Source organism: Prosopis cineraria, unplaced genomic scaffold, assembly GCF_029017545.1.
Source record: "Prosopis cineraria cultivar Desert tree isolate PC_DT_omini unplaced genomic scaffold, ASM2901754v1 PC3, whole genome shotgun sequence".
NCBI classification, from domain to species: domain Eukaryota; kingdom Viridiplantae; phylum Streptophyta; class Magnoliopsida; order Fabales; family Fabaceae; genus Prosopis; species Prosopis cineraria.
In genome coordinates this window covers 42,092,259-42,118,608 of record NW_026555334.1, presented here as the reverse complement: position 1 = coordinate 42,118,608, position 26,350 = coordinate 42,092,259, and the positions used below count along the sequence as shown (strand labels likewise).

Below are 26,350 nucleotides of genomic sequence, written 5' to 3'. Positions count from 1 at the left end.
ATATGCAATTTTTCCATGTGAAGGGGTGCATTTGTCCCACTCACATGAACGTGACTTTGCCATTGTTTGACTATTCATTTGGAATTAATAATATTTTTCATAATTATTGAATCTAAATAGAAGTAATATAGAAAAAAGTCATTAATAACCCATCAAAGTAGCTTATATTAAGGACTACAGAATTTTCCTTGAAAACACTTTATAATAGGGATTGGAAGGTGTACTTAATAAGAGTAAATTACTTTTTTTTTTAGACAATATTAATAATAATTTGTTTACTTCTTTTGATTTTGATAAAACAGTTAAAAGTAACCTATAAATAATTTTAAATAAAAAGTAGAAGTTATTTTTGAATTCGATGCTCTCCCAGACGACACGGACATGTTTCTGGAAAAAGTGTCAAGGCAGAACGAGCACTTACATTTGACACACATTCAACTTGGGTGTGCATCACTTCGATAAATTTCATGGTGCCTATCAGGATGATAAAATCAAGACCGTTCATATTTTTATCCGAATAATCAAGGATTAAAGTTTTTATGTTTTATTTAAATTTTATATTTATTAAAATAAAAAATATGAAAATTATGAAAAAGTATGCAAATCTATCCTTCATCATTTTGGACATATTTAATTTGGAGGATTTAATTTAATATAAAATTTTTTAATAATTTTTATAAATTAATAATCCATTTTCAGATTTAAAATTTTTAAATTGTAATTTTTTTGAAAAATAGTTTTCAAACAGTACCCATTAGAAGATTATTTTTATTTTTAATATTTTATTTATCAAGGTAAAAATTATAATTTGGCAAAAAAGTAAAAATTATAAAGAAAAGTAATATTAAATTGAACAATTCAAGTTAAATCAGTATTGTTTAGATTTAATAATAAACATATTTATTAAAAAAATTTATAAATTTTTGTTTTAATAAATATCAAAAATAAATATAAATTAAAAAAAATCTGGCCATATTAAATCTAAATCACCCCGCACCAAGGTGCTCATCCATGGCTGGGCGGCGGACCCATTCGTCACTGCATGCGATTTCACTGGGCACCGAATAGTCGTATAAAGTGCAGGCCTCCATGAAGGATTGGCTGAATGCAGACCGCATCCTGCGTCAGATTGCTATATTTACCATACCTTACTGAAATAAAAATGGAAGAATTTTAACATAAATATGACTTAACTACTAATGGATATAAAAAAAAATTTAAACTTCAATTCAGGTTAAGAAGGTTAAAATGAAAATAATTTCAACAATAAAAAAACTAAAATACCATGCACTTGTTAATTTTGTTCGAAATGCATAATTATTATTTATTAATTTTCTTACTTCGATTGTTAATTTACTGATATGAGTTTCAAATTATATGAATTAACTTGTTAATAATAATGCAAGATTTAACATTAGTTGTTCAATTACAAGCAATAATATCAGTTGCGAAATTACTAACTTTACTTATTAATTTAGTAATATTAATTGTAAATTACTAATAATGTTAGTAAATTAATAAGTGAAGCTAGCAATTTAACAATTAATATTATTGCTTATCTAACAAATTGATATAATTTACAACTCATATTAGTAAATTAAGAAGTAAAGTAAGAAAGTTAACAGTTAATGATTCTGTATCTTAGACAAAATTAACAAGCGAAGGGTATTTTTATCTTTTTACTATTGAAATTATTTTCACTTCAATCCTTCTAGACTGAACTAAAATTTTAATTTTTTTTAAAATTCACTAGTAATTAAGTCACATCCCTAGTCCTCGGTTAAAATTTTTCTAATAAAAATTTGGTGGTTGAATAATTTTTAATAAATAAAGAGTAAAAATTTATTAAAACATTGTAAATATTTTTTTAAAGATTAGTATTATGTAGTTATAAAGATAAATTACAAAAAAATTTTAAAAAAATAATAATAAATCTCACTAAAATATATAAATGAAAAGTAAATCCTTTAAAATATCATAATTTTTTTGGAGTCTTTAAGTATCTGACATTAATAATTTTAGGTTAAATTACTAACTTATTCTTTATTTTTTTGTTTAAAATAACAGGTTTACATGAAAAGTTATAATTTTTTATTCAATTCTTACGATTTAAATAATAAAAGTTATGATTGTTTAAACACAAATAGCTAATTATTTTCACATGAGAAGTTTTAATTTTTATTCAATTCTTGTGATTTACATAATAAAAATTGTGATTAATAATTTTTAAAATTTAAAGTTCAATAATAAAATAAATTTCACTTCAAAATTTATGATTTTTATTCAATTTTTGTAATTTACAAAAACAATGTTATGATTGTTCAAACAAAAATTGTGATTGAAATTTTTTATTTTCAAAACTTATTTTATTTATCAATAATAAAAGAAATTTCATGAAAAAAGTTATGATTTTTTATCTAATTTTTTTATTCACAAAATAAAAAATATGATTAGAAAAATAAAGCTAGGCTTGTTATTTTGTCATTTTTAATAAGGAACAATTAATTCGTTTAACCTAAAATTATTAATACTAAAAAATAATCAAAGATTTTAAAGGAATTAAGACATTTTGAAAGATGTCATTTATATATTTTGATAAAAATTTATTATCATTTTTTTAAATTTTTAAATTTTTGTTTAACAGGAAAAAAAATCAAAACAACATCAATTTAACTACCTCCCCTCGTTTTTTAATTTTGATGGGACAATTAGAAGCGAATTTGACAAATGAGGGGAATTAAGAATATGATTTATCTTTGAATTCGATGCTCACGGGGGTGGCCCAACCTTCTGCACTTCTCCAACTAGTGGTGGAGCCACATTGAACCCAAGGGGGCAGATGCAACCCCTCAGTTGGGGTTAGTTTAATATGTGCGATGAGGGAGAGAAAAACTTACAAGAATCTAAATGTTGAAAGTCATGTCAAATGGATAAGAAATATGAAATTGTGCACCTTGCCTTGTTTTTCTGTTGCACCGTGTTTGACAAAAAAGTCACTTAACTTATAATAATCACCTCATTTCTATTTATTTTACTAAATACTTTTTATTTTATATTAAAAATGTAAATATTTCTTTTTATGATTAGACTTTATAAGATTTAAGCTTTTACACCTTCTATTATTTTAATATTTTGCACACCCTTATTATTTGACAGCCACCTAGTCTTATTATCGAAATATATTTAATTTAAATAGGTTTTTTATATACATAATATATATAGATGTGTGTTCTAACTTACAACTTAATAAACTTTAAACATAAATTGTAAATTCACTAGCTTGAATATGCCATTATTTATTTTTATTTTACATATATCAAATAAAAAACTTCACAACAATTTTTTTAAAATTATTTAGTTTTATATTTCTCACATTCAATGTTTTTTAAAATATGAAATCACAATTATAAGACATAAAATTAAATTTTAATTATTAAATTTTATTTTTAAATATTTTTAAATTATATTGCACCTTCTAAGCCCGTCCCGACTCCACCACCGTCTCCAAACAAAATGTGGATCGGGGTAAAGGCAGAAGAGGCAATTGCATTCGTCATTGCTTGCGATTTCACTGGGCTCCGAGTAGTTCTATAAAGTGGAGACCTCCATTGAACGTAGATCCTATTCTGCATCAGACTACTATCTCTACCATCCCTCCAGGCGTAGGAATTCTCCGGAAAACAAGATCAATGGCAACTGCGTAAGACATTTCTTCATTCACTTTCCCTATCACTCGAATCATTTCACCTTCTTTCTTATGTTTTCTTCTCTCTTGATGTTTTCAGGGGCGTCGACGAAGTGAAGCCTCCCTCCTTAACTTCCTCTTCCGATCCCCCCTCCCTCTTCGACGGAACCACTAGGTTCGTTCATCCATTATATATATATATATATATTATATATATCCGATCACCCCCCCGATCTTACCCTAAATTTCTATCATTTTGCTTCTGTCATCAGTCGCATGTTAATTATGTTCCCTTTATGCATTCTTTTAGGCTGTACATCAGTTACGTGTGCCCTTTTGCCCAACGGGCATGGATTGCTAGTAACTACAAGGTCTTTTCTTCACTCTCTCCTGTTTTGTTTAATTTTCTTTGTGTGTTTGGTCATTGGTGGCTTTGTTTCCTGTCTCCTTCTGACGCAGCATCTTTATTTATTTTAATTTTAATTGGAACCCGGCCCATTTTTTGTGATTTTTTATTCATAGTGATAGCTATTTCTTTTTCCTGATTAGCGATCGAATCGTTTAAACTTTCAGGGCCAGCAAGACAATATCAAATTGGTTCCTATAGACCTTCAGGACAGGCCTGCTTGGTACAAGGAGAAAGTCTACCCTGAGAATAAGGTGCTTAACTCGGTATAAGCTATTTAATTTGTTGACCGGGGCTGGCCAACTTCGTTCACCTGATTCACTCTGTTTATTTGCTTATATATATAGGTGCCATCACTGGAGCACAATGGCAAGGTTTTGGGAGAAAGTCTTGATTTGATCAAATATATTGATGCCAACTTTGAAGGGCCGGCTCTGTTTCCTGATGTAAGAACTAAGAACTACATACCCTATCCTTCTCCCTGATGCTTGATGACCCTTGTCCCCTTCCCCAACCCCTCTTCTCTACTTATCAGTAGAGTAATGCTGAGAGAGGCATTTTTCAGGATCCTGCCAAGAAAGAGTTTGGCGAGCAGTTGTTATCCCATTGTGATACATTCATCAGAGACGTGTACTCTTCATTGAAAGTAGAAGATCCTGTAAAGAAAACCAGTAAGATCTACGTTTTTATATAATTTAGATTTAGACTCTTGATTGTCATTCAAATTAAATGGACCGTTAAGATTAGTAAGTTGTATCAGGTCCTTCTTTTGATTATCTGGAGAATGCTCTTGGTAAATTTGATGATGGACCATTCTTCCTTGGCCAATTTAGTGCGGTAAGTTGAACTTAGGAGTCTTGGAATTTTCTTTTTGAACTCTATTCCAGATGGATTTCTTATCCAATGCTGAAGAAAGTTTGATGTGATTGATCTGATGAAATAAAATACCAGCGTAGTATTGAGTTAACCTGAAGCCTTTGCCTTTGTTTCCTAATTGTATACAAGAATATAACTGTACTTTCTGTGATTTTATTAATTACCTTGACCATCAGGTGGATGTTGCTTATGTTCCCTTTGTTGAAAGATTCCAAATCGTCTTCCCCGAGGTTTTCAAACATGATATTACACAAGGAAGGCCTAAACTTAGAGCATGGCTTGAGGTACGCTGGAACTTGTTCTGTTAAACAATTTCTCTTCGTTTTTCGAAACGCTCCTCTGCTTCCATCCCAAGATGAATTGATTATCGTAATTTGCAATCTGAGCTTGAAGTTAACTTCCCTATCAGCTCTGCGGCTGCAAGTGGAAACAGAATGGTTCATTTGTAGTTAGCCCTCATGGGAGCTGATTATTTATCGTTTCAGATATACTAGTTCCAAAAGATAATAATCATTTTTTGCAAATCTTGCGCAGGAGCTGAACAAAAATGATGCGTATGTGAAGACGAAAACTGATCCTCGGGAAATCCTGGCCGTATTCAATAAACGTTTTTTGGTACTATAAAATATGAATAAATTATATATCATCCCCTCCGCTGATACCACACTACATAGGTCTAACGTCGCGCCTGGATTCGCTCGTCCTCAGCGTTTTGTTAAAACTTGTACATTTCTTCTCTGCAGGCACAACAGTGAACAGCGAATGGCAGCAGACGACTAAGCCATATGGCTACTAGTGTCATTTGCAATCTAATATGGGTCTGTTCATGTCGCGGATTTAAATAAATTTCATAGCTCGGTATCCTCACCTGCTTATGATCAGCTTTGTATTCTTGTTATGATATTATATTTATCCCCAAATAAAGTGCTACGTCTGATGTGTTGTCAGTTGTGTGGATGTCAATGGAGTTGTTAAATAAAAATTAATTATGGTTGTTATAAAATGGGTATATCTTGGTGTTATATTCAGTTTTTTTTAGCTATATCTTGATGTTTTAATTTATCTGTTGTCATAAGTTGGTTCTATAGTGGACCAAAAGAAAAAGTTGGTTCTATAAGTTTTTTTATAATAAAGTTTTGGATTTTAATCCTTTGAATTTTGCTATTTGAGTTTGGTGAAGTTGGGAGCATCACAACCACAAAATTCTGACACGTAACAAGTAAAACGTTTTGTTTCAGGGAGTCTGGTTTCTTTCCACTATCGTCCTTGTGGAAAACCGAAAACATGACAATGATATGGAGCATAGAAAGATTACTTCTGACTACTGTAATATTATTGTAATATTAACGGTGATAGGAATGCAAACTTGTCGGGGCCGAACCTATAATAGTGACTTCCAAGCAAAGTTGTTAAACAAACTGGAATGTAAATTTAAAATGTAGATTTCAATAATAAATTTATAAGAGTTTATTTTTATTAATAAATAATCTTTAAAAGTATATAATTAAATATTTAAAATATAAAATTTGATCATAATTTAATTTAAATATATTTTAAATTTAAATATATATTATTAAAATCAAATCCATTTATAATTATAAATTATTATACTTAACAGATAAATTTTAAAATAAGGCAATTTATTTTTTGTTTTCTTTTTTATTAATATCAGTTTTTATTTTTTGGATTTTTATTTTTCATTAAACGAGATCTTATTTTTTTATGAATCAAGTTTTACATAAGATATAGTATTTATTTTACTCAACAAGTTTATGAGTGAACTTGCATAATTTTATAAGTTGAAATCATAAAAACAATAAATTAAAAAGTTAACTCATGAGTCTAATCAAGTTTTATCTATTTTAAATTTATAAGCGAATTAACATAATTTTGTAAGTTAAAAATGTAAGAACGACAACTTAAAATGTCAACTTGAGAGTTTGATAATGATACTTTTAAACAATTAAATTTATTTTATTTGATGATAATGGGAGAACACATATTTCTACAAAAGATTTTTATATGATAATCTTTATAGTTGGTTAATGCCTTCCCCTTGTTGGATAGTTTAATCATCATCCATTCTAATATAATTATGTAAACGGATTTTGTGAGTTGATATAAATAGCGATTATGATGTTTTTCAACTTTACCAAACTTCGGATATCAAAATTCAAAGGATTAAAATCCAATAATTTTTAATGTCATAAATTCAGATAAACTTTTAATTTATCAATCAAGGCCGGTATGTTCTTAAAAACAACTAAGTAATAAACAATTCTTAATATAAAAAACTAGATTAATAAAAATTAAATTAGCAACTCATTTAAAATTTATGGATTAAAATTTTTATTATCTTTTTTAACTTATTTATTTTTTCAAGTTTCTATTCAATTATTATTTTTTATTATGTTCAATTAATGTTATTTGTCAGGAAATATAATAATAAATACGTCAATTATTTTAACATCTTCAGGTCAAAAAAATTATTTTAACACCATTATTTTACATATGAATCTATTAATTTATATTTGACATATTTAGTTTAAAATTGGATTGGGTTAAATTAAAAATAGAGGGGCTGCTAAAAAAAAAAAATAGAGGGGGCGAGAAAAGATTCTCGCTTTCTCTGTGCATATTAATTTAATTTAATTTAATATTTGATAGCATACTTGGCGTGGTCGTGCCGCTACTAAAACGGTAATTGGCCGCAAAGTGGACGTGGTGATATGAAAGACATCGACCAAAATTTCAGATGGGCAGAAAAACATGGACTGGCGTTTGGTCTTCCGAATCAGACGCATTTAAAAATTAAAACCCTAATCTCCTCTGGTGGGGGGAAAAATCCCAATCTTCCGTCGTTTGCGCTCAATCGAATTTATATTTCATTAAATCAATCGAAAACTGCGGACTGGGGTTTCAGTCTCCTCCACAATTTCGAGCCAAGACGGATGCACTCGCGAACACATAATATGGTTCTTGATGCCCTGAGTTGATGCAAATTCTTGGATCGTATTCGGAAAATTTCTTTGGCAAATTTGATTGCATTCTAGATTCCTTCCCAGAATGGGCGAAACTCTTTGTAGCTGCTACTATTCACCTGAACTAACACAGTACATTGAATTTAATACCGATCCAAAATTTTCAGACGAGAGAACTAATTTTTGAATCAATCATAATCTATTTATCATATAACATTTTGTCGGATGCGATTCATTATGTGAGGCTCCACGTTCCTAGAAGAAATTGGCTAAACTGGGTTAGAATGCGTGCAGCGTGCATTACATATTAAATACAGTGTCTCTGAAGTCTGGAAGTGTTGTAGTATTCTGAGTTTGGTTTAGCTATGGGCAATAGAACCGTAATTGTTCTTGAAGTATGTTGTTGTCCTTGTTGAGTAAGCGCTCATTGGAGACTGATTCCAGGTAATTTATACTGTAAAGCTTCGTATTTACGAGCGGCCTCCATTTCCATTTGCTCTGCTGCGATTTCTTACATAGTTCATGGATTCAATCATTTTCAGCAGAATTTACTGTTTTCTTTGGCTGTCGTTGTTGGTGATCTACCAGCTTGTCTTGTTTATTGGTAGTTTTTTCCTTCTTTTCTTCCATGAAAACGATCAAGTACGCATGTATTTCTGCAGGGATTCCTTTGGCTTTGCAGTAAGACCACAACACGCACAAACGTACAGGGAATATGCTTCTATCTACAAGGTTTTTATTACTTTTTTTTTTTGGGTTCCGCTACTTCAGTTTAATTTTTTTTTTTTAACCGCATACACCAGTACGTGCACTTACATTTAGAAAATTTGTTACATTCTGTGATCAGGCATATTTGATATTCCAGCGCATTTTGTTGGAGAAAACATAGTTTTCTGCTTACGATTAACATAATTAAATTGTCTCACTCTAAATCCATAAAAATAATGACTATTTTTTCCATGACCGACGATTAATGAAGGTCACAGATGCAGCAACAAGGAGACAACAGCTACTCAGGACATGCATTGTCTACTTGTTCAAGTGGCTAGCGTCATGTAGTTTCTTTGAAAAACTGATTCTGTTTTTTTTTCTTTTTTTCTTTTTTTTGGGGGGGGGGGGGTTGCATACCGTTGCATGAATAGAGACAAAAATGCAGACAAGCTCCTTGTCCTTAAAATCACTGAATTCCTCCATATTTCTTGTTTTTTCAACTTATTTTCCGAAGAAGTCATTGAAGAGTCACATCAAAAAGTATAGAAGAATGTACTATAACCTGATTAATTGGCAAAAGACAGGGCCTTAATAAAGTGTGACCTTTGCAACTTTGAGGACTGTTTTTACCCATAAGCAGCACAAAGCCAATTAATTATTACGCTGAACCAATATATTTATGACATCAGGAAGAGGAGGGTGAAAGATCTGATAAATGGAGAAACTTCCTTGAACAGATATCTAAATCATCTCAACCATATTCTTCTGAGTTGGGAGAAGAGAAGGCGCTGACAGGATTAGTGAAGAAAACGATTTAAGTGGCAAAGAGTCCGCTGAAGGCAATGAGAGAAAAGAATATATATATCCTGGGGGGGCTAGTAAAGGTGGTTCAGATTGTAGCAATTCTGTTGAAGAAACTGCGGTTAAAGAGGAGAAAAGACTAGAGAGGCTAAGTGGAGGAGATGATTCAAGTGTAACAGGAAGTAGTTCTGATAAGGTGGTCCGCCCTTCAGAAGAAAGAAAGACAGTTAAACTTGGAATCTGGGCTGAAATTAGGCCATCTCTCATTGACATTGAGAAAATTATGAGTTCTCGCATCAAGAAGAGAAATATTATGAAAGGTCAGCAGATAAACAGTAATAACAACAATCTTCCATCAATCAAAGAATCTGAATCTGTCAAAGGGGTTTCTAAGCAAAACTGTGGGGATGATGACTGCATCAACGAGACTCTAGACAACAATACTAATGCGTCAAGGAATGATAATACTTTTGTGGACCAAGACTCATCTGAGGTTTTCTTTCCATGGAAAGAACTTCAGTTCCTTGTTCAAGGAGGAGTGCCAAAGGATATTAGAGGAGAGGTATAATTGATGCTTTCTTGTTCCTCAATTCATTTAACTTTGTACTTAGTGAGAGGAAAAATGCAGCCTTTGCTACAATATTGTTTTACTTATTACAGGTCTGGCAAGCCTTTGTAGGTGTGAAGACGCGTCGAGTGGAATGCTACTACGAGACTCTGTTGGCTGAAGAAATACATGGTGGTGAAAGCAAGGAGCAGGACAACCTGTCTGGTGCATTTGGGAAATGGAGAAAGCAAATAGAGAAGGTCATAAGCTGCACGTGCCTTGGACTTTATTTTGATTTGTAGGTGCTGCTTCTTTGGCTTTATCTTGTAAGCTGGCTCCCTCCTTAGACTAAATCATGCTTTCCATTTACAGGATGTACCAAGAACTTTCCCTGGTCATCCTGCTCTGGATGAAAATGGCAGGAATTCCTTGAGGCGCCTACTCCTTGCATATGCTCGGCATAACCCCTCAGTAGGGTACTGTCAGGTAACAGGTGATTAATAGTGTAGGTAAAAACTAATTTAAATTGTACTTCCTGATATTTCAGTTTCCTTAAACTTATTGCCAATAATATATATCCCTGTTCAAGCAGAAACTCATGAGGTAAACTAAAATTTCTTGGTGCTATAAAAAAAAAAATCAAGGATCAAGATTTCCTTAAGTATTGTTGATCTCATCCCCTTTTATGGAAAATTCAAATATTGTTGATGTGCTGGAAAAGTGTGTATTTTTCTGTCTAAAATTTTTCATTCATTTCTTTGTTTTCACTCACCTTTTAAGAATATAATACACAGATCATGCTTTAACTGAAATTAGGTTGCATACTTGTACCCAAAAAAAAAAAAAAGAAAAGAAAAAGAAAAGAAATTAGGTTGCATACAAGCTGTCTGGGCTTATTTTTCTTCAAAGTTTAACTGCATAATAACCTGGCTGATTTACAAATTACAACATACAAATGAATTTGGAAGTTCTCTTTGAGGTTAACTGAGGGTTGATTTTGTCTTTGTTAGCCTATTTTGTTTTTGCTTTTGGTATATTCAACATATAGATGAGGACTTTCAGTTGAGTCTTTAATGTGGCTGCGAGTGGATTGGTATACCTTTCCAACTAGTGATCCTACCTCTTTTAACTCTCTCTCTAAACGCTTGGTATACATATTAAGTTATCAATGTCTTACAGTGTGCATAGTACATATCCTTAATGTCTTCCAGTGTTTCAACTCTGCTGCTGGAAGCCAAAGCATAGTTTCTCATAAAATAGAGAAGATGTTTAAAGACTCGAATTGTAACTTGACTGTTAAAAGACTATGTACTGTCACCAATGCAGTAGATTTCTTGTTTCTGACATACTGACCTTAAAGCATATTAGCACTCCCATAATTGTTTCTTTCTTCTTCTTTCTCTTTCTTGCTTTATTATTTTCTTTTTGGGTAGCGGGATGGGTGGGGAGTATGTTGATTGTAACTTTGAGTTCTTTCTTGCTGGTAATCATCTGTGTTGTCATCATTGTCCATTACCGAAACATTTGCAGGCAATGAACTTCTTTGCTGGTTTATTGCTGCTTCTTATGCCTGAAGAAAATGCCTTTTGGTAGGTTTGAGAAGCTTACTCTGTTAATCCCTCTCTGTAGTATAGATAGCTCTCCACACTCTAGCTTGGAAAAAAATTATATTTCTGAATAGACCAGTAACCCTTTCAAGCACAATATATCCATAAATTTTATACTTTGGCAGACCTTAAGTACAATATTTGGAGCACAGTTGACCATGTAAATATGAGTGCCTGTATTTTCTTATGCACAATACGTGATCTAACTTGGATTTGTTAGCTTATTAGTTTTAGTTGGATTTCTCAGGGCATTGGTGGGCATTATTGATGATTTTTTTGAAGGCTGTTATACAGAGGAAATGATAGAATCTCAGGTTTAGTTCTATTAGCTCGGCTTTTAAAATCATATCTCTTTACTTTCATCCTCAATAGGTATTTCATGTTTGTTTCATAGTTACAGTATAGAGGGACTTAGTAATTCCCTAAGGCAGTCGTTGAAGATTTTGTTTTGTCAGGTGGACCAGTTAGTTTTTGAGGAACTGGTGCGTGAAAGATTTCCAAAGCTGGGTTTGTAATTGCTAGATTTGCTTAGTAATTGTTTGTTTGCACATGAAGCAGCTTTCATCAACATTTTATTTTTATTTTTTTGGCCAAAGCATCAACATTTTATTCTATTTCCACTTTTGTTGCAGTGAATCATTTGGATTACTTAGGAGTGCAAGTGACGTGGATTTCTGGACCTTGGTTTCTTTCAATCTTTGTGAACACACTTCCTTGGGAAAGCGGTGAGATTTATGCAGGGTATTTTTTTTTTCTCACAAAGTTACAGAATTGACCTTGAACTTTTTATGTCCTAAAACATGTTGCCTTACGGTGGTTTACATTGTCTATAGTTCTTCGAGTCTGGGATGTTCTGCTATTTGAAGGCAACCGTGTCATGTTATTTCGAACAGCACTAGCTCTAATAGAGTTGTATGGTACAGAGTTGTGTTTTCCAGTGTTTGAGTCAAATATTAGGTGTACATAAATGAAGTTTATTTTCACTCAAGTTAATACAATAACAATGTCTCATCTCCCGTTCTAGGTTCTTCATTAGTTACAACAAAAGATGCAGGTGATGCACTTACACTTTTACAGTCACTTGTTGGCTCAACATTTGACAGCAGCCAGCTTGTCTTTACTGCTTGCATGGGTTTTCTAGCAGTGACTGAGGCCAGATTGCAGGAACTGAGAGATAAACATCGGTCATCTATATTAATTGTTGTGGAGGAAACGACGAAAAAGGGATGCATTTTGAAGGATTCAAAAGGGGTTGCATCTAAACTGTGCAGTTTCAAGCGTGAACCAGGATCTCTGGTAGAAGAAAGGAAAACCACAGATAAGGAAAAATCATATTTGGAGCCTCAATCTTCTAATTTGGATGAATTGCATAATAGCCTTCATGGTGGTTCAGAAGGCAATTCTCTGCCAGATATCCAGGAACAGGTTGTTTCCTTTAGACCTCACTACCATTTTGTTTTTTTAATTTATACTGATGTACCACTTTTTCCCCCAATTGTATCCACCATTTCGCTTTATTTGGTCTATGAATATGTGTTTTTTTAATTTATACTCAGATTTTCGTCCTTGTTTTCTGATGGTCTTAGAAGTTATGCTTCTATGGTTTTCTAAATTTAACCACGTCTGGGTTTGGGTTGGTTCATGTTTGGCTGGAAACTTCCTCTCATCTCAACCCACTAAGCAGTATGCAGTATGTGAATTGGGTTGAAAGTTTCCCTCAATAGTATGCATGCATAGTTATCTAAACATCAAAGAATGTGTCTCCCGTCATTGATTTTCTGAAACAATCATAAACATGTGGTTTATTGAGTTATTCATTTGATAAATATTGGGAGTAATTGCTTGATGGAGCTTTATTTTGGATAAACACATGGAGGATCAACGTGAACTTTATTTCCAAAACCAAATGTACTTTGCTGAAAGCAATTGTGATTGTGGCCTATTCTTCCAGGAAAATTATGTAAGTGTAGGGGGATTTAATATACGATTGTAAGATCCATCGAGACTGAGCAATGGATTTCACATACTTGTGGTGGTGATAAACTATTTTAATACATTTTTTCTTTTTTCTTTTCTTTTTCTTTTTGTGTGTGTGTGTGTGGGTGGGTGGGGGGTTGATTATTGGCATCTGTTGCACAGTTCGTCAATATCTGCATAGTTGGTAGATCATAATCTAGTGTTTTTGACTAACTACATGTAGTTTGGTGGGTAGTCCCACAATCCACAACAGCATCAGTAAAAAATGTGTTCCTCATGAACGTCCAAGATTCTGGAGGCATGCTATCTTCTAGTCTACCTCCTTGGCCAAATTTTATTTCATAGTTTTCATGTTCTATAAATAGTTGTTCTGGTAACTGATTCATGCACAACTCATTTTAAGTTTCAATTAGGTGGTTTGGTTGAAGGTTGAGTTATGCAGATTGATTGAGGAGAAAAGAGCTTCTGTACTCAGGTTTGTTTTACTTTGGTGCTTCTATTCTAGACCTTTTTCTGTCAATGATAATCAATTTATTTTTTGGCCTGTTGTTTAAGTTCAGAGGAGATTTCTTAGACAATAATTGCTGATGAGTTAAGGTTGTAAGAAATGTACTTGCCAGTCCAATTTAGTTGGTTAGCATCATGCCTAACCTCGTATACTTTCTTATCTCATGCTAAGAGAGTATGACATGAACAATGTATATCCCTAAGAATGCCCTTTCAAAGTTTCCAACGGCCATGTTTAAACAAAGCCAGGGTCTGAACTCTGAACTCTTGAAGTGGCCTTCAACCATCAACGGGTGCATCTGGCCAAATCTCCCCAGTGCTTCATTTTCTCACTTCATTTACTGTGCCGATATTCTAGCTCATAGACAAGAACAGTTGACGATCTTTATGAAATATAGCATTCAGCATGTGCCATGTTCATTTTTATATTTTTCTTCCTGTTCCCCCTTCTTCTTCCTTCATCTCTTATTGCTTATTTGGAAATTTTAGAAAATTTTTTGAGGATATTCTATCTTTTCTATTTAATTACTCATAGTTCAAATTTTTTATCAGCATGTTGTTTGAGAAGATCTAATTAATCTCCATGTATGTTTTTCCATCTTTTAACCAGAGCCAAGGAGCTAGAAACAGCTCTAATGGAGGCAGTCAAGCAAGATAATCGACCAGAACTGATTGCAATGGTATATTTAATATATGGATAATTGCACTTGTTGCGTCTCTGTTTTTTCCCCCTTTGGTGGGAGGTGGTGGGGCAGCAGCGGGGGTGTTCATGCTGAGTTGAGTTTGGCCTAATGTTGTAAAAGTGAAAATTTGATAGTATATCAGGGCCCTTCACCTATTTTGCCCGAACATATATCTGAAGCTTTTAATATATAGTTCTATCATGTATTCTAGACTCCTGCTGCTCTATGGAGTCTCCTGGGGTTATGTATGATTTAGCGCTAGGGTACATAGCATAAAGTACTTATATAGGAATATATTTATTGTTTTTTTTTCCCGCACAAAAGGAATATATTTATTGTTAACCTATGATTTTAGATATCTCCTTGATTGGATCGATAGAGATGACTAATTTCTTGACACCAACTTATGTGTTTATGAAGCTGCAATTTGTTTATACAATTATCAATCTGCATTTTTGTTTTCACTTTTCTTGAATAAAATAAGTAGGATTGACAATCAGGATCTTGTGCTTGTCAGTTGACAACAACAGGGGTCTCCATAACAAAATCCCTGCTTGAGGCATAAATATTAATGATGAAGATATGACTATTGATATTAATTATTGTTATAGAAGAAAGAGAGCTTGATGTAGATGACTATGTAATCATGCAAATGAGCTGTGGACTTTTACTTATTCAAGATATCATACAAACGCCGGGAAAAGTTAGTTCAGCCTCCAAGTGCAATAATAATTTGTTCTTTTCAAAATCTTTTGGTGGCCTTTTGCTTGCTAGGTTTGCTAATGTGTACACAATCAAGTAGGTTGAGCAATTGGAGCAGGAGGTAGCTGAGTTACAGCAAGTCCTTGCTGGAAAGAAAGAACAAGAAGCTTCCATGCTGCAGGTTCTAGCGTGTATCTGTTCACTCCACTGCCTATTTTCACAAGTTTTAATGCAAAAGGAATCAGCAAAACTCATTACGCGCACTGTGGAAAATTTTGAATCTATCTGTATGCCACAGGTCCTAATGCAGCTAGAGCAGGAGCAAAAAATTGCTGAAGATGCTCGTGGAAAAGCAGAGCAAGATGTTACTGCTCAGAAACACAAGGCTCGTGTGCTTCAGGTACCCTGCCTCATCTCTAGACTCCTTGTGGTCCTAATTATTATCTGAGAATGCCTTGAATCTGATCAGGACTTCCCATGTCTCCTTAGATAAATCGAACTTCTTGGAAAATTTGAGCACTCTAACTTTTAATACAATGGAGACAGCTTAAGCTCATTATGTCTACTGAATATTTGTTCTTTAATGCACAATTTTTTCAGTTCTCTACAGTTTGAAGTTTTGCAAAGTAAATATATGCAATATCTCTGTTCATGTGTACCTGATGCAATGGATGCAGCACAAACTTTAGCACTTGAGAAACGAAATAGCAAACATTTCAAGTAATTATCATTATTATATGGTGTGGCTGGAGTTAATTGCTATTATTTTGAGATTATAATTTCCCCCATTGTGTTTGGTTTGTGAAGTTAGTTCCAAATTCCCAAATGCAAGTATCTCAATCAAATTAAGGATATTGTTTTACAACCTCACTATGTTAAGGATTTTAGAAGAAATTATGTTATGTATTACCAAAATTGGTTATTATGGAATCTCACAATATCTGCTGGAGTTGCACTTTTAACTTATCTGCTTGTTTGTTTTCGAATTCCCCATTTTTGGCTCGCTAATTTTATGATCTTGGACTCTATTCTCACCAACCATTCGATGCAGTTTGTTTCTCTTTATCTCAGTCGGTTTTTAAGTAATTCTAGTGGCAAACATGTAAGCCATGATCCCTCTAAGTATTATGCTCTGACATAGTAACATTTGGATAAAGAAAGGTCTTTAGAGTATGCCTTATTCTGAAAATCTACGGCCAATATATTATCTGTGCAGGAAAAGTATGATAAGGCCATGACTTCAATTGCTGAGATGGAAAAGCGACTGGTGGTGGCAGAAAGTTCGTTGGAGGCTACCCGTCAATATGAATCTGGCCTATACAGACCACTCTCTTCTCCGAGGTATAAATTTCTTAAATCTCATTCTTCAGATTTTGCATTCAACTTCTTGCTCTCCTGGTCCAAATATCTGTAGGTTAAAAGTTGTTTGATTATCATGGGTTTAAATAACTTTTGGTCGTATCTCTAATCTCAACGTAGTTTTAATCTAGTCCACTCAATTTTACAGAGGTTTCAATTTTCATTTGGCTTGAAAACAAAAAAAACCTTGTTAATTCTTTTTTTAGGAAAATGATCCAATTTTGACATTTCATTACCTCTTCGTTCAAGATTTAATTCCAAATATGTTATTTTTATTCAGCTTACATTGTTAACTAACATCCAACTCAAATATTATTGGATTTGACATTACTTTTAAATGAATAATGTAATACAAATTCTATAAAAAAAATTAGATTATAATTTACGCGACTTTGAGCTAGAAAATTCAAATTGAATAGTATGAAACTGTAAAGACAAAAAATGTGATAAACTTTGATAACATTTGGATGAGTGTAATTGAGAGAAGCTCTAGATATCTTTTCTTTTTATAAGTTTGGCCCAAAAAACAGCTCAAGTGTTGTCCTTGTTTAAGATGGTTGGAAATTTGGAACAAGCAGCCTCTGTATTACGATCGAGAATAAAGGCCTGGCTTGACGGGCTATCCATGTAAGCCTATTTTTATAAAGATTTATACTTAAAAACATGATATTTTTTTAAAAAAAATTAGGCTTTGAAGCTCGGCTTTGACAATCCTTAAAAAAAAAAGCTTAGGCTCAAAAGACCTTTTTAGGCCCATTTATTCTTACTCCTAAAAATAAATTATTTTTTAATTTTTAAATTGAATTTAAATTTTAGAATATATGTTTGTACTTTAATATAAGATTTTCTATTATTTATTTTAAATTTTTGAATATTATAACTTGTATTTTAACAAATAGAGAAATATTATAATTAAAAATTTTAATTTTTAAAAATTAAAAAAAATGGTTTACGAGCCTAACCTTGAACCCTTGAAATAAAAGTCAGATTTCAAAAAATAATAGATTTTGGAATAACCGAGCTTATGAGCTTAAGTCTATAAGGGCCAAACCTGTCCATTTTCCATCTTTATTCTATGAGAAGTATAAATTACACGTGTGACAAATTCGGGAGTTCACCACTTCATTCTTTCCTATCTTTTGCCAAATGAATTATGAAATGCGTTAGAATATGAAGAAATATCCTTTTAATGTATTCTCCTAGATGTAACTAGCTGTGAAACGCTAAATGGTTATAGAGAAGGCTTGAATTGTCTCGGTAAGTATCATTTTTGTTGTCACTCAAGAGTCAGAGAGTTCAAGTAACAACTCACTCTCGAAAATAACAGAGACTATGAAGAAAAGATCAAGGACTGTTTTGTTCAAAGGAATAGAAAATTACACATTTTTGTTTTGATCATATTATGAATTAACCGATAAGGTGTTGTAAGCTTAACTAAATGATGTGGTTTTCATTATTATGATTACAGTAGGGCCGGCCTAGCACCAGGCCCAAGGGAAGAAAAGCCTTCACGGAAGATAAGTCTGTTAAGCTTCGGACTTAATTGGCGTGACAAAAATAAGGTAATAATAATTTCATTTATTTTTTCCGCTCTCGATCTTCAACGTGACATGAAGTGGAAGAATTCAACAGGCTATTCCTTGAGATCAAATGCAACCAATGCAGTTTCATGATCTTTCACATACGAAAATACCAATTTGTGTCAGGGTAAGCCGATTGGTGAGGGGGAATCCTGTGAAAGCAAGTCTAACCATGGGGGAACTGACGCTGTCACTTTGAGGAAGGAATCCAGCAAACAAGAATAAGACTGATAGAGCAGTCCCAGCGGAAACTCGAAGCTCATTTTTCTCCTGCCTCAGGACATCCGGGTAATTACCTGACTTGATTATTTCTGTCTAAATAGAATTTTAATATCTCTCTCTCTCTCTGTCTCTTCTTTTTCGTCACTTTTTTAGTCAGTTCTAGTGAATTGTAATTAATATCAATCTATATCAATATAAAGTGTAACATTTATATCAAGCTGTCATAAATTATGAACTATAGGACTGATCTTAAAATCCATAAAATACATGGGAAAGTGTTTGGTTCAAATGTAAAATTTGTTTTAACATCCAGTAGTGTTGATGAAGTTAGCTATTGACAGTGATTGTATTCTATGTGGGTACCTTCAGTCAAACTTCTGCCATGAGATCCAATGCACAGGCATTACGAACCCAGCAAGAAATAGAAATCAAAGGGAAAAGGATGTGAAAACTTCTGTAATAGCTCCAATGGAAATAGGAGCAGTTCAATGCACCCTCTTCACATAGACAAAAACCAAAATTCACAAAGATTTTCCGCCACTATGCACTGGCCTGAGAAATAAATAATAGCCACAAAAAAGACAACTGATATTAACGTCTATAAACATACATTTTTCATTATAGCTACAATATATGAAAGTTTGCTAGAAACCATCTGAAAATCACCAAACTGTATTTAGTTCCATCACATCATCTTCCCCTCCTGGTTGTAGGAGTAGCAGGGGCAAGGCGAGGACTTTGAAGAGAGTGTGAATTGCTGTCATACCTTTGGGAAGCAAGGTAAGACAAAGCAGTGACCACATCAGCTATAACTGGGCGCATATTTGCTTGCTCCTGAACACACATAGCTGCAACAGCAAGGGCTTGATATAAGCCCCTCGGAGGATACTGACCTTGAAGCATTGGATCAGCCATTTGTGAAAATTTTCTTCGATCTTTAAACAAGGGTCTAGCCTGCAATTTATTCAGGAATCAGGAAGGTCTATCCCAAAGTTAATGTTCAAATTAATCAAATAGATCGATAGGAGCGAGAACTCGTTCATACAATTATATCATGATTGAATGTATTAAAGGTCTTTAATTTCGTCTGGATAGCCCATGGAAAAAAATGCAACAGTCAGAGAATATATGTGATAGCAAACTTCGATTATCATAATTGCAGGAATTTTTTCTCCTTTTGATAATAGAAGTACTTAGTAAGAGTAGACGACAAGAAAGAACAAAAGGATCAGGAATCAAGAGGCATCCTAAAAGGGGGAGGAAGACACCGGCATAAGGAATGATCCTAAAAGAGTGTAAAACCAGCAAAAATAACTTACATGACATGTTTTGTTGGATTTAATTAGAATGTGATCGAGGACCAAAGAAATGGGAAGATCGGAATGAAAAGTAATTGAATACCATAAATTCTCAAGCTCAAGTGAAACTGCAAATGAAAATTTCCGAGCACAGCCAATTCATATGGAACTACACCTCCCTTTTATTTTATTCACCGACCATCCATGAGAACTAGTATGAGTCCACTAATTTCGTCACTGTTAAATCATCAACCAACCCTAGTGAACGAGATAAGCTATGAGATATTCTTACCCATGCAACAAGATTCTGCTCTCCTGCAGCTTTTGAACTGTCAATGGCTTTCCTTCCAGTAATTATTTCCAGAAGAACAATGCCAAAGCTATAAACATCTGATTTCAGAGTCAGTTGACCTGTCATTGCATACTCTGGAGCACAATATCCATAGGTACCCATAACCCTTGTGGATACATGAGTGTTTTCCCCAACAGGTCCAAGTTTAGCCAAACCAAAATCGGATAACTTTGGATGATACCCTTCCCCAAGCAAAATGTTTGAACACTTCAAATCTCGGTATATGACAGGAGGGTTTGCTTTGTCATGCAGATATTCCAATCCCTTTGCTGCTCCAGCAGCAATTTTCATTCGCGTGTTCCAGTCAAGCCGTTTTTTGGCAGGAGAAATATCTGCAAATCAAAATGCATAACCAGTGCCTCCTACAAGACTATCATAAGCAATTTAAGGAGAATAGGAGTTAACAAGCATGTAGATTTGAGATACAAATACCATATAAGTGATCTTCTAAGGATCCTAATGGCATGTATTCATAAACTAGAAGCCTTTGATCTCCATCAGCACAATAACCAATAAGGTTGACGAGGTTGGGGTGATGAAGTAGACTCAACATCAACACTTCGACAAGGAATTCTCTATTCCCTTGTAGCCCATCTCGGTCAAGTTGCTTTATGGCGACAATCTACATTTACCGATGGAAAGTGATGGAATGAGCAAAAGGGCAATACCAAAGATAAAGGAAGTAAAACTTGGTTGCCTAGCAAGTTTCTCCTGTTCTGTGTAGACAAAAGAAATCATGAGAAAACAGACCCACCTGATTAGTGCTTTCCAAACGCCCTTTGTATACTCTGCCAAAACCCCCCTCGCCCAAAAGACATTCTGTCCTAAAATTTCTAGTTGCAGTTGCCAACTCACGGAACGTGAAAGTCTGAGCTGCAATGTTATCAGAATTGCCATTTTTAGAGGGATCTTTGGAACTGGTGGATGAGTTCCTCTTTAACTTCCCTGTGAACAACAATCCTAATGATTAGAGGACAGTCCATGTGAAATCAGGAAAATGCTCTGAAAATACCACGGAGAATGTTTCATTTTTCAAGCTCCAGCAGGCTGTAACTAAACATCATATGAATCTGAAACTTACATTGGCCTTGCCACGTGGAATGCATCAATTTAAACTTCAATCTTAAGAACAACTTATTAGTCTGACATTTACTTTGTGAATGAGGAAACCGATAATTACAAAGGAAGCAGCTCTAATGACAAGTTTTATATCATTATATGAAGAGAGGAAACTGCCAAAATATTGTCATAGAAATTTACTGACTTGAAGCATCATCCAAATCTAAATTATAGTAACGCATAGATCCGAGTAATGTGATGGAAGAGAACCTAGAAATACAGAACAGAAGATTAAATTTATGTATGATCTCCTTAAAGGAGTTTCTCTTTTTATTTTTCTAAATTACGCAGGCATTTATCACTATTTTCAAATCACAGCTATCAGCATTGAGAAAATTCAGAAGTAGGTATACTAGGTACATGAAGCTCGCTTAAGCTCGATTGTTGCTAGAAATTCCCTAATAATTTCACCACGACATTGCAACAGAAATCCTCAAATAACTGTCGTAATTTGCAAACTTTCCAATGCGTAGCTTGCCAAACTAAAATTAATGACTGTGTCCGTACCTGGAATTGCTTTGGTTTGATCTACCGTATTCTCCTGCACTTCTGTCTTCTTTATCTTATTCTTTCTCTTTTTCTTGCCGTTTGGATTTCCAGAACATGGAATCCAACCCATCCTTCCTCTTCCTTTCTCCGTAGCAATGCCAGACGCAACAGTAATCTAGAATAATTCCAAATGGCTGAAGAATCAGTTACTCCAATTCACGGCATCAATCATCGCAGACCCGAACCCGACACTGACCTCACACTGCTCGGGCCGCTAAAATTGGAAAAGAGACAACAAAACACAGTGACCGCTGAATCTGAATCGCCTAATTGCTTCCCATATCTCAGGGCTTTCCATTTCAGTCGAGAAATTCCGTCATTGGTGTCCCTTCGGTCGGAGAAACCCCACGGGGTGTGAAGCACGGTGCCTCACTGGATCACCACCGAAGACAGCTTGAAACTGAAACATCTGTAAACGATGTCGCTTGGGGGCCAATCTTTAATAGAATATTTGCTTTTTGGATTTAAAGTTAAAACCTGTCATAAAATGTCATGCTAGCCACTCCTTGTGCACCCCTCTCACATTCTTCTATCCGAATCTAAACAATGAGATGCTTTTAATGCTGCTTTTGGAATTTTCATATTATATTATTATATTTTTCTCTGCGATATTTCAACATGAAATGAAATAAATCTTAAGGAAGCTCAATGATCAGAGACTTGGCCGCCCACGAAGTTCAAAACTTTTAGCATATAGTAACTGATCAAGTACTAACAGCTGTAGATCTTAATGACACTGCTATCATTTTCACTAGGTGGGCCTCACGATTCGTAATTAGTCGATAACCCTTCTTCTTCTTCTCTCTTTTTTATTCCCTTGTTTTGGTTTCTCTCCCCTTTAAGTCAAAAAAAGTGGCTTTGGAAGAAACAAGCGATCATGATAGCTTGGCAGAATCATTCCAACGATCAAAGAACTAATGTTACTTGTCTCGTTTAAAAATTAACTTTGAGATCAATTTGAAGTCAAAATTTAGATAATATCTCTCTCTCTTTTTTGTTTAAGAACATGAATTGATATGTAAATTGACTCAAGAATAATAATGATACTGTTATCATTTCATTTAGCATTGGGCTTTCTCCGTCAAGCCATGGTAAGTTACATAAGTAGAAGACAAATATGTCCTGTTTGATTTCTGTTTTTATTTTTTATTTTTAAAAATTATTTTATAATATGCTTTTTAAAATATTTTTCAAAACAAAATAAAAGAAAAATTCATTTGGTTGTGCTAATTTAAAAATCAGTTTTATAATATAAAATTAGTTGATGGTTAATAATTGTAGATAGTTAATGATAATAGCTTATAATAGTAATTGGTCAATGTGTCCAATAATCAAATGTAATGTATTTTAAAAATAAAAAAATAAAATAAAAATAACTTTAAAATGTTTCTGTTTTTTTGTCTTTAAAAAACAAAAAATGAAAACAATTTTAAAACAATCAAATTCAAAATACTTGTCCAAATAATTTTTTTAATATTTTTATTTTTAAAAGAAAAAAAAATATTTTTAAAAATAGAAATCAAACAAGTCCTCAGTTTCCTCCTTCTCACTTGACAATCCTTGTTTCAATTTTTTTTACCAGATATCTTTTTTCTTAACAAAATTTATATGAAGTTTGAGTCATGCAATTTTTTACTCTCTCAGTTTAAAAATATAAAGTATTTTTAATCAAATTTTACTTACAATAAAGTATTAAATAATTTTAAACTAACCATATCTTTTCATATTATCCCTATTAAACATCATATAATAACTATAAAATTATTATTAATAATAGAGTTAGAAAAATGGACTGGCTTGGCCTTAAAGGGCTTGCCCTTGATGGGTTCGAGCTTAAAAGGGCTAGTCTGTTTAAGCTTAAATTTTCTTTGGAGGTTATATTTGAAGCCCAACCTTAAACATAACATGCTTAGGGCCGGCTTGCGAGCTTCGAGCCCTTCTACTTTTTTATTTTTTAAATTAAAAATAATTCATCCACTTCATTATAATATAAAATCTTACTTTAATGTTAAATCACATGACAACATCTTAATTCTTAATATCAACAATACCTTGATTATGCAAAAATTCCCTTATGTCAAATAATAAAACATTAAAATTTATAAATTCCTAATTCAAGTCATACAATACAACATTATATAAAAATAAAAATAATCTATTATTAAAAAATATAATTTAAAAATATTAACACACATATGTAACATGAATCAAATTATTATCTAGAATCTAAATTAGATCAAATAATTACTTTTTTGTCTAAATACATCATTGTCTAGAATTAAACAAACCAAACTTTATTCAAAAAATATTAAACAAATTAAAGTATTACGTAAATTTTAATTCTAAAAAAACTACTATAATAACTAAATATTTAAAAACATTATCAAAAATATCAATAATATTATCATAATAAATAATATTTAAAATATAAATAAATAAATGGGTCTAAATGGGCTGGCTTTTGACCCTATAAGGCTAGCCCTTTTAGGCCCTGGCCTATTAAGGCTGGCCCTCTGTGTTATGTTTTAAAGCTCTAAAACTTAAGTCCGGCCCCAGTAATTATCGAGTTTAAAGGCTGGCCCTATGAGCTTAGCTTGTTTTCCTGACTCTAATTAATAAGAACACTTTTGAAAAAAAAATAATGATTATACTTCAAAAGATTAAAAATGCCTTATATTTTTAAAAATTCAACTCCTTAAAATATTCTTACATTTTTAAATGGAGGGAGTATATATTTTATATTTTATGTTTATATTAATATGGCAAGAGACGATATTTAAAGATTAAAATGTTGTCGTCAATCTGTTCCCTTTTTTCTCTCTGATATTGTGGTGTTGCTTGCAATGTTAACGTTTCTATAGTCAAATAAGTTAATAAAAGGTTTTAAATGAAACAGACAGGAAAAGAAGTTAGCCGAACAGGTTTGCCAACGTAGCACCTGCTTCTATAGTCAAATATGTCGATCATGCAACTAATCTCTAATGACTAGTTCTTACATGTTAGAGATATAACTAAAAGTCACTCCTGAAGTTTCACCGCTCACACGCTAATTAATTCTTTAGGCAAACTTGTTTAAGAATTTTGGCATTCAGTAATCAAAAGGATTGGGCCAAAAAAAAGGATTTAATTGAAAAGTGCAGGAAAAGAAGTTACCTGATATAAATTCATTATATCATAATTTTAGCATTTCACTTTGCTTCTTGTACCGTTTTAATAAATACTGTTTTTTTCAATATTAAATGATAAATGTGAATGAAAAATGATTGATAGGAAAAGTTTATTATGCCTTTAAGTCATTTAGTGTCAGTGCCGATGTAGGAATGCTGAGCTAAGAAGGTAAGTACATGGCTAAAAATTTTAATCACTGTGATTGATATTGGCAGAAATTGGAACCCAAATTCTGTTACCCCAAAGTTAAAAATTGTTTTTAAAAAATCTTGCAATTTGAATGTCCTTCTCTGGCTATATATGATATATGGCTTTTTATCTCCAAGCCTCTCCAGCAACTATGCTTCGTCTTTCACCCAAAAAAAAAAAAAAATTGGGACTATTTAAGCATTGACATAATTTTTTTTTTTTGTTATATTTCCTTGCACGAGATATGACAAAACAAGCAAGCTCTTAGTCAAAGAAGTGTTGAGCCATTGCCTTTGACATTTGCGAGCTGAAACATCTTAGTAGCACGCTTCTCACTCTGCTGTGCACAATACACTACCATTTAAATCATTCTACATGTTTTGTTATATGATATATAAACTTTATCTTTATGTTGTCTTTATAGATTTAAGATACTTAAGTTTGCATTTAATTATGTTCAAATATAAAAATAATGTTGTGCCTTATTGCCAAAACTATATAATGTACAAGATTCCCGTGGGAAGTAAATGCTAATTGTTCATATAGTATCATCTTTAACCTATAGAATCATCAATTAATCATTAATGCCTACACTAGTTCTTATATGTCTGGGATAAAACTAAAAGCTACTTCTAAAATTTCACTCATTAATTAGCTTTCTAAAATATTAGTTTAAATGAGTATCAAATCAAACTAGTTGCCATTGGCACTTATTTTTATTTATTTATTAATTATTATTATTAAGGACAATTTCACTGCAATCTTCTTGACTAAACCTATTGATAGTCCCCCTTGGATTAAATTGAAATTAAATTTTTGAAGGAAATGACACATAATTCCAATCCCTTACACTAGTTGTTTATTTTTCATTCCTTACTTGTTCATTTTCCTTATACAAGTTTTTCATGTACCTAATTGTAATTATTTATAGTTATAGTAGTGATATGTTGTTAATTATGAGAGTTGCAAATTTTACTTATATCTATTATTTATTTTTCATATATTAATTATTTTTTTTCTTATACATGCAT

At 32.8% G+C, this 26,350-nt stretch overlaps 2 protein-coding genes and 1 pseudogene across 3 annotated transcripts; 2 read left to right on the top strand and 1 right to left on the bottom strand.

Moving 5' to 3' along the window:
• The first annotated feature begins 3,524 nt into the window (after positions 1-3,524).
• Positions 3,525-5,989, top strand: LOC129306206 (glutathione S-transferase L3-like). Its single transcript, XM_054946666.1, has 10 exons — positions 3,525-3,700; positions 3,786-3,860; positions 3,996-4,056; positions 4,259-4,345; positions 4,439-4,537; positions 4,657-4,762; positions 4,852-4,928; positions 5,144-5,251; positions 5,502-5,582; positions 5,711-5,989. The coding sequence occupies exons 1-10, from the start codon at positions 3,690-3,692 to the stop codon at positions 5,720-5,722; spliced, it is 717 nt and encodes a 238-aa protein (XP_054802641.1). The 5' UTR covers positions 3,525-3,689; the 3' UTR covers positions 5,723-5,989.
• Positions 5,990-7,702: 1,713 nt separating this feature from the next.
• On the top strand, positions 7,703-19,800 carry LOC129306338 (uncharacterized; annotated as a pseudogene).
• On the bottom strand, positions 19,071-22,482 carry LOC129306337 (probable serine/threonine-protein kinase PBL7). 2 transcript variants are annotated; one of them, XM_054946876.1, is made up of 6 exons: positions 22,159-22,482; positions 21,921-22,077; positions 21,049-21,239; positions 20,727-20,916; positions 20,235-20,626; positions 19,071-19,598 (listed from the first exon to the last, which is right to left on the bottom strand). In XM_054946876.1, exons 2-6 carry the CDS (start codon positions 22,030-22,032, stop codon positions 19,335-19,337), a joined length of 1,149 nt encoding a protein of 382 aa, XP_054802851.1. In that variant the 5' UTR covers positions 22,033-22,077; positions 22,159-22,482; the 3' UTR covers positions 19,071-19,334. The 2 variants fall into 2 exon arrangements, with proteins under 2 accessions (XP_054802851.1, XP_054802849.1); XM_054946874.1 differs by having other exon boundaries at positions 21,921-22,482.
• Positions 22,483-26,350: the final 3,868 nt, after the last annotated feature.

Excerpts from the sequence above, each read along its gene's own strand:
- LOC129306206 (XM_054946666.1), top strand. Across the intron at positions 4,057-4,258 it reads GGATTGCTAGTAACTACAAG|GGCCAGCAAGACAATATCAA; the intron begins GTCTTTTCTTCA and ends TTAAACTTTCAG. Across the intron at positions 5,252-5,501 it reads AACTTAGAGCATGGCTTGAG|GAGCTGAACAAAAATGATGC; the intron begins GTACGCTGGAAC and ends AATCTTGCGCAG.
- LOC129306337 (XM_054946874.1), bottom strand. The coding sequence starts at position 22,032 with ATGGGTTGGATTCCATGTTCTGGAAATCCAAACGGCAAGAAAAAGAGA. Across the intron at positions 20,917-21,048 it reads GTTTGGAAAGCACTAATCAG|ATTGTCGCCATAAAGCAACT; the intron begins GTGGGTCTGTTT and ends CGGTAAATGTAG. Across the intron at positions 20,627-20,726 it reads CTTAGAAGATCACTTATATG|ATATTTCTCCTGCCAAAAAA; the intron begins GTATTTGTATCT and ends TTTGATTTGCAG.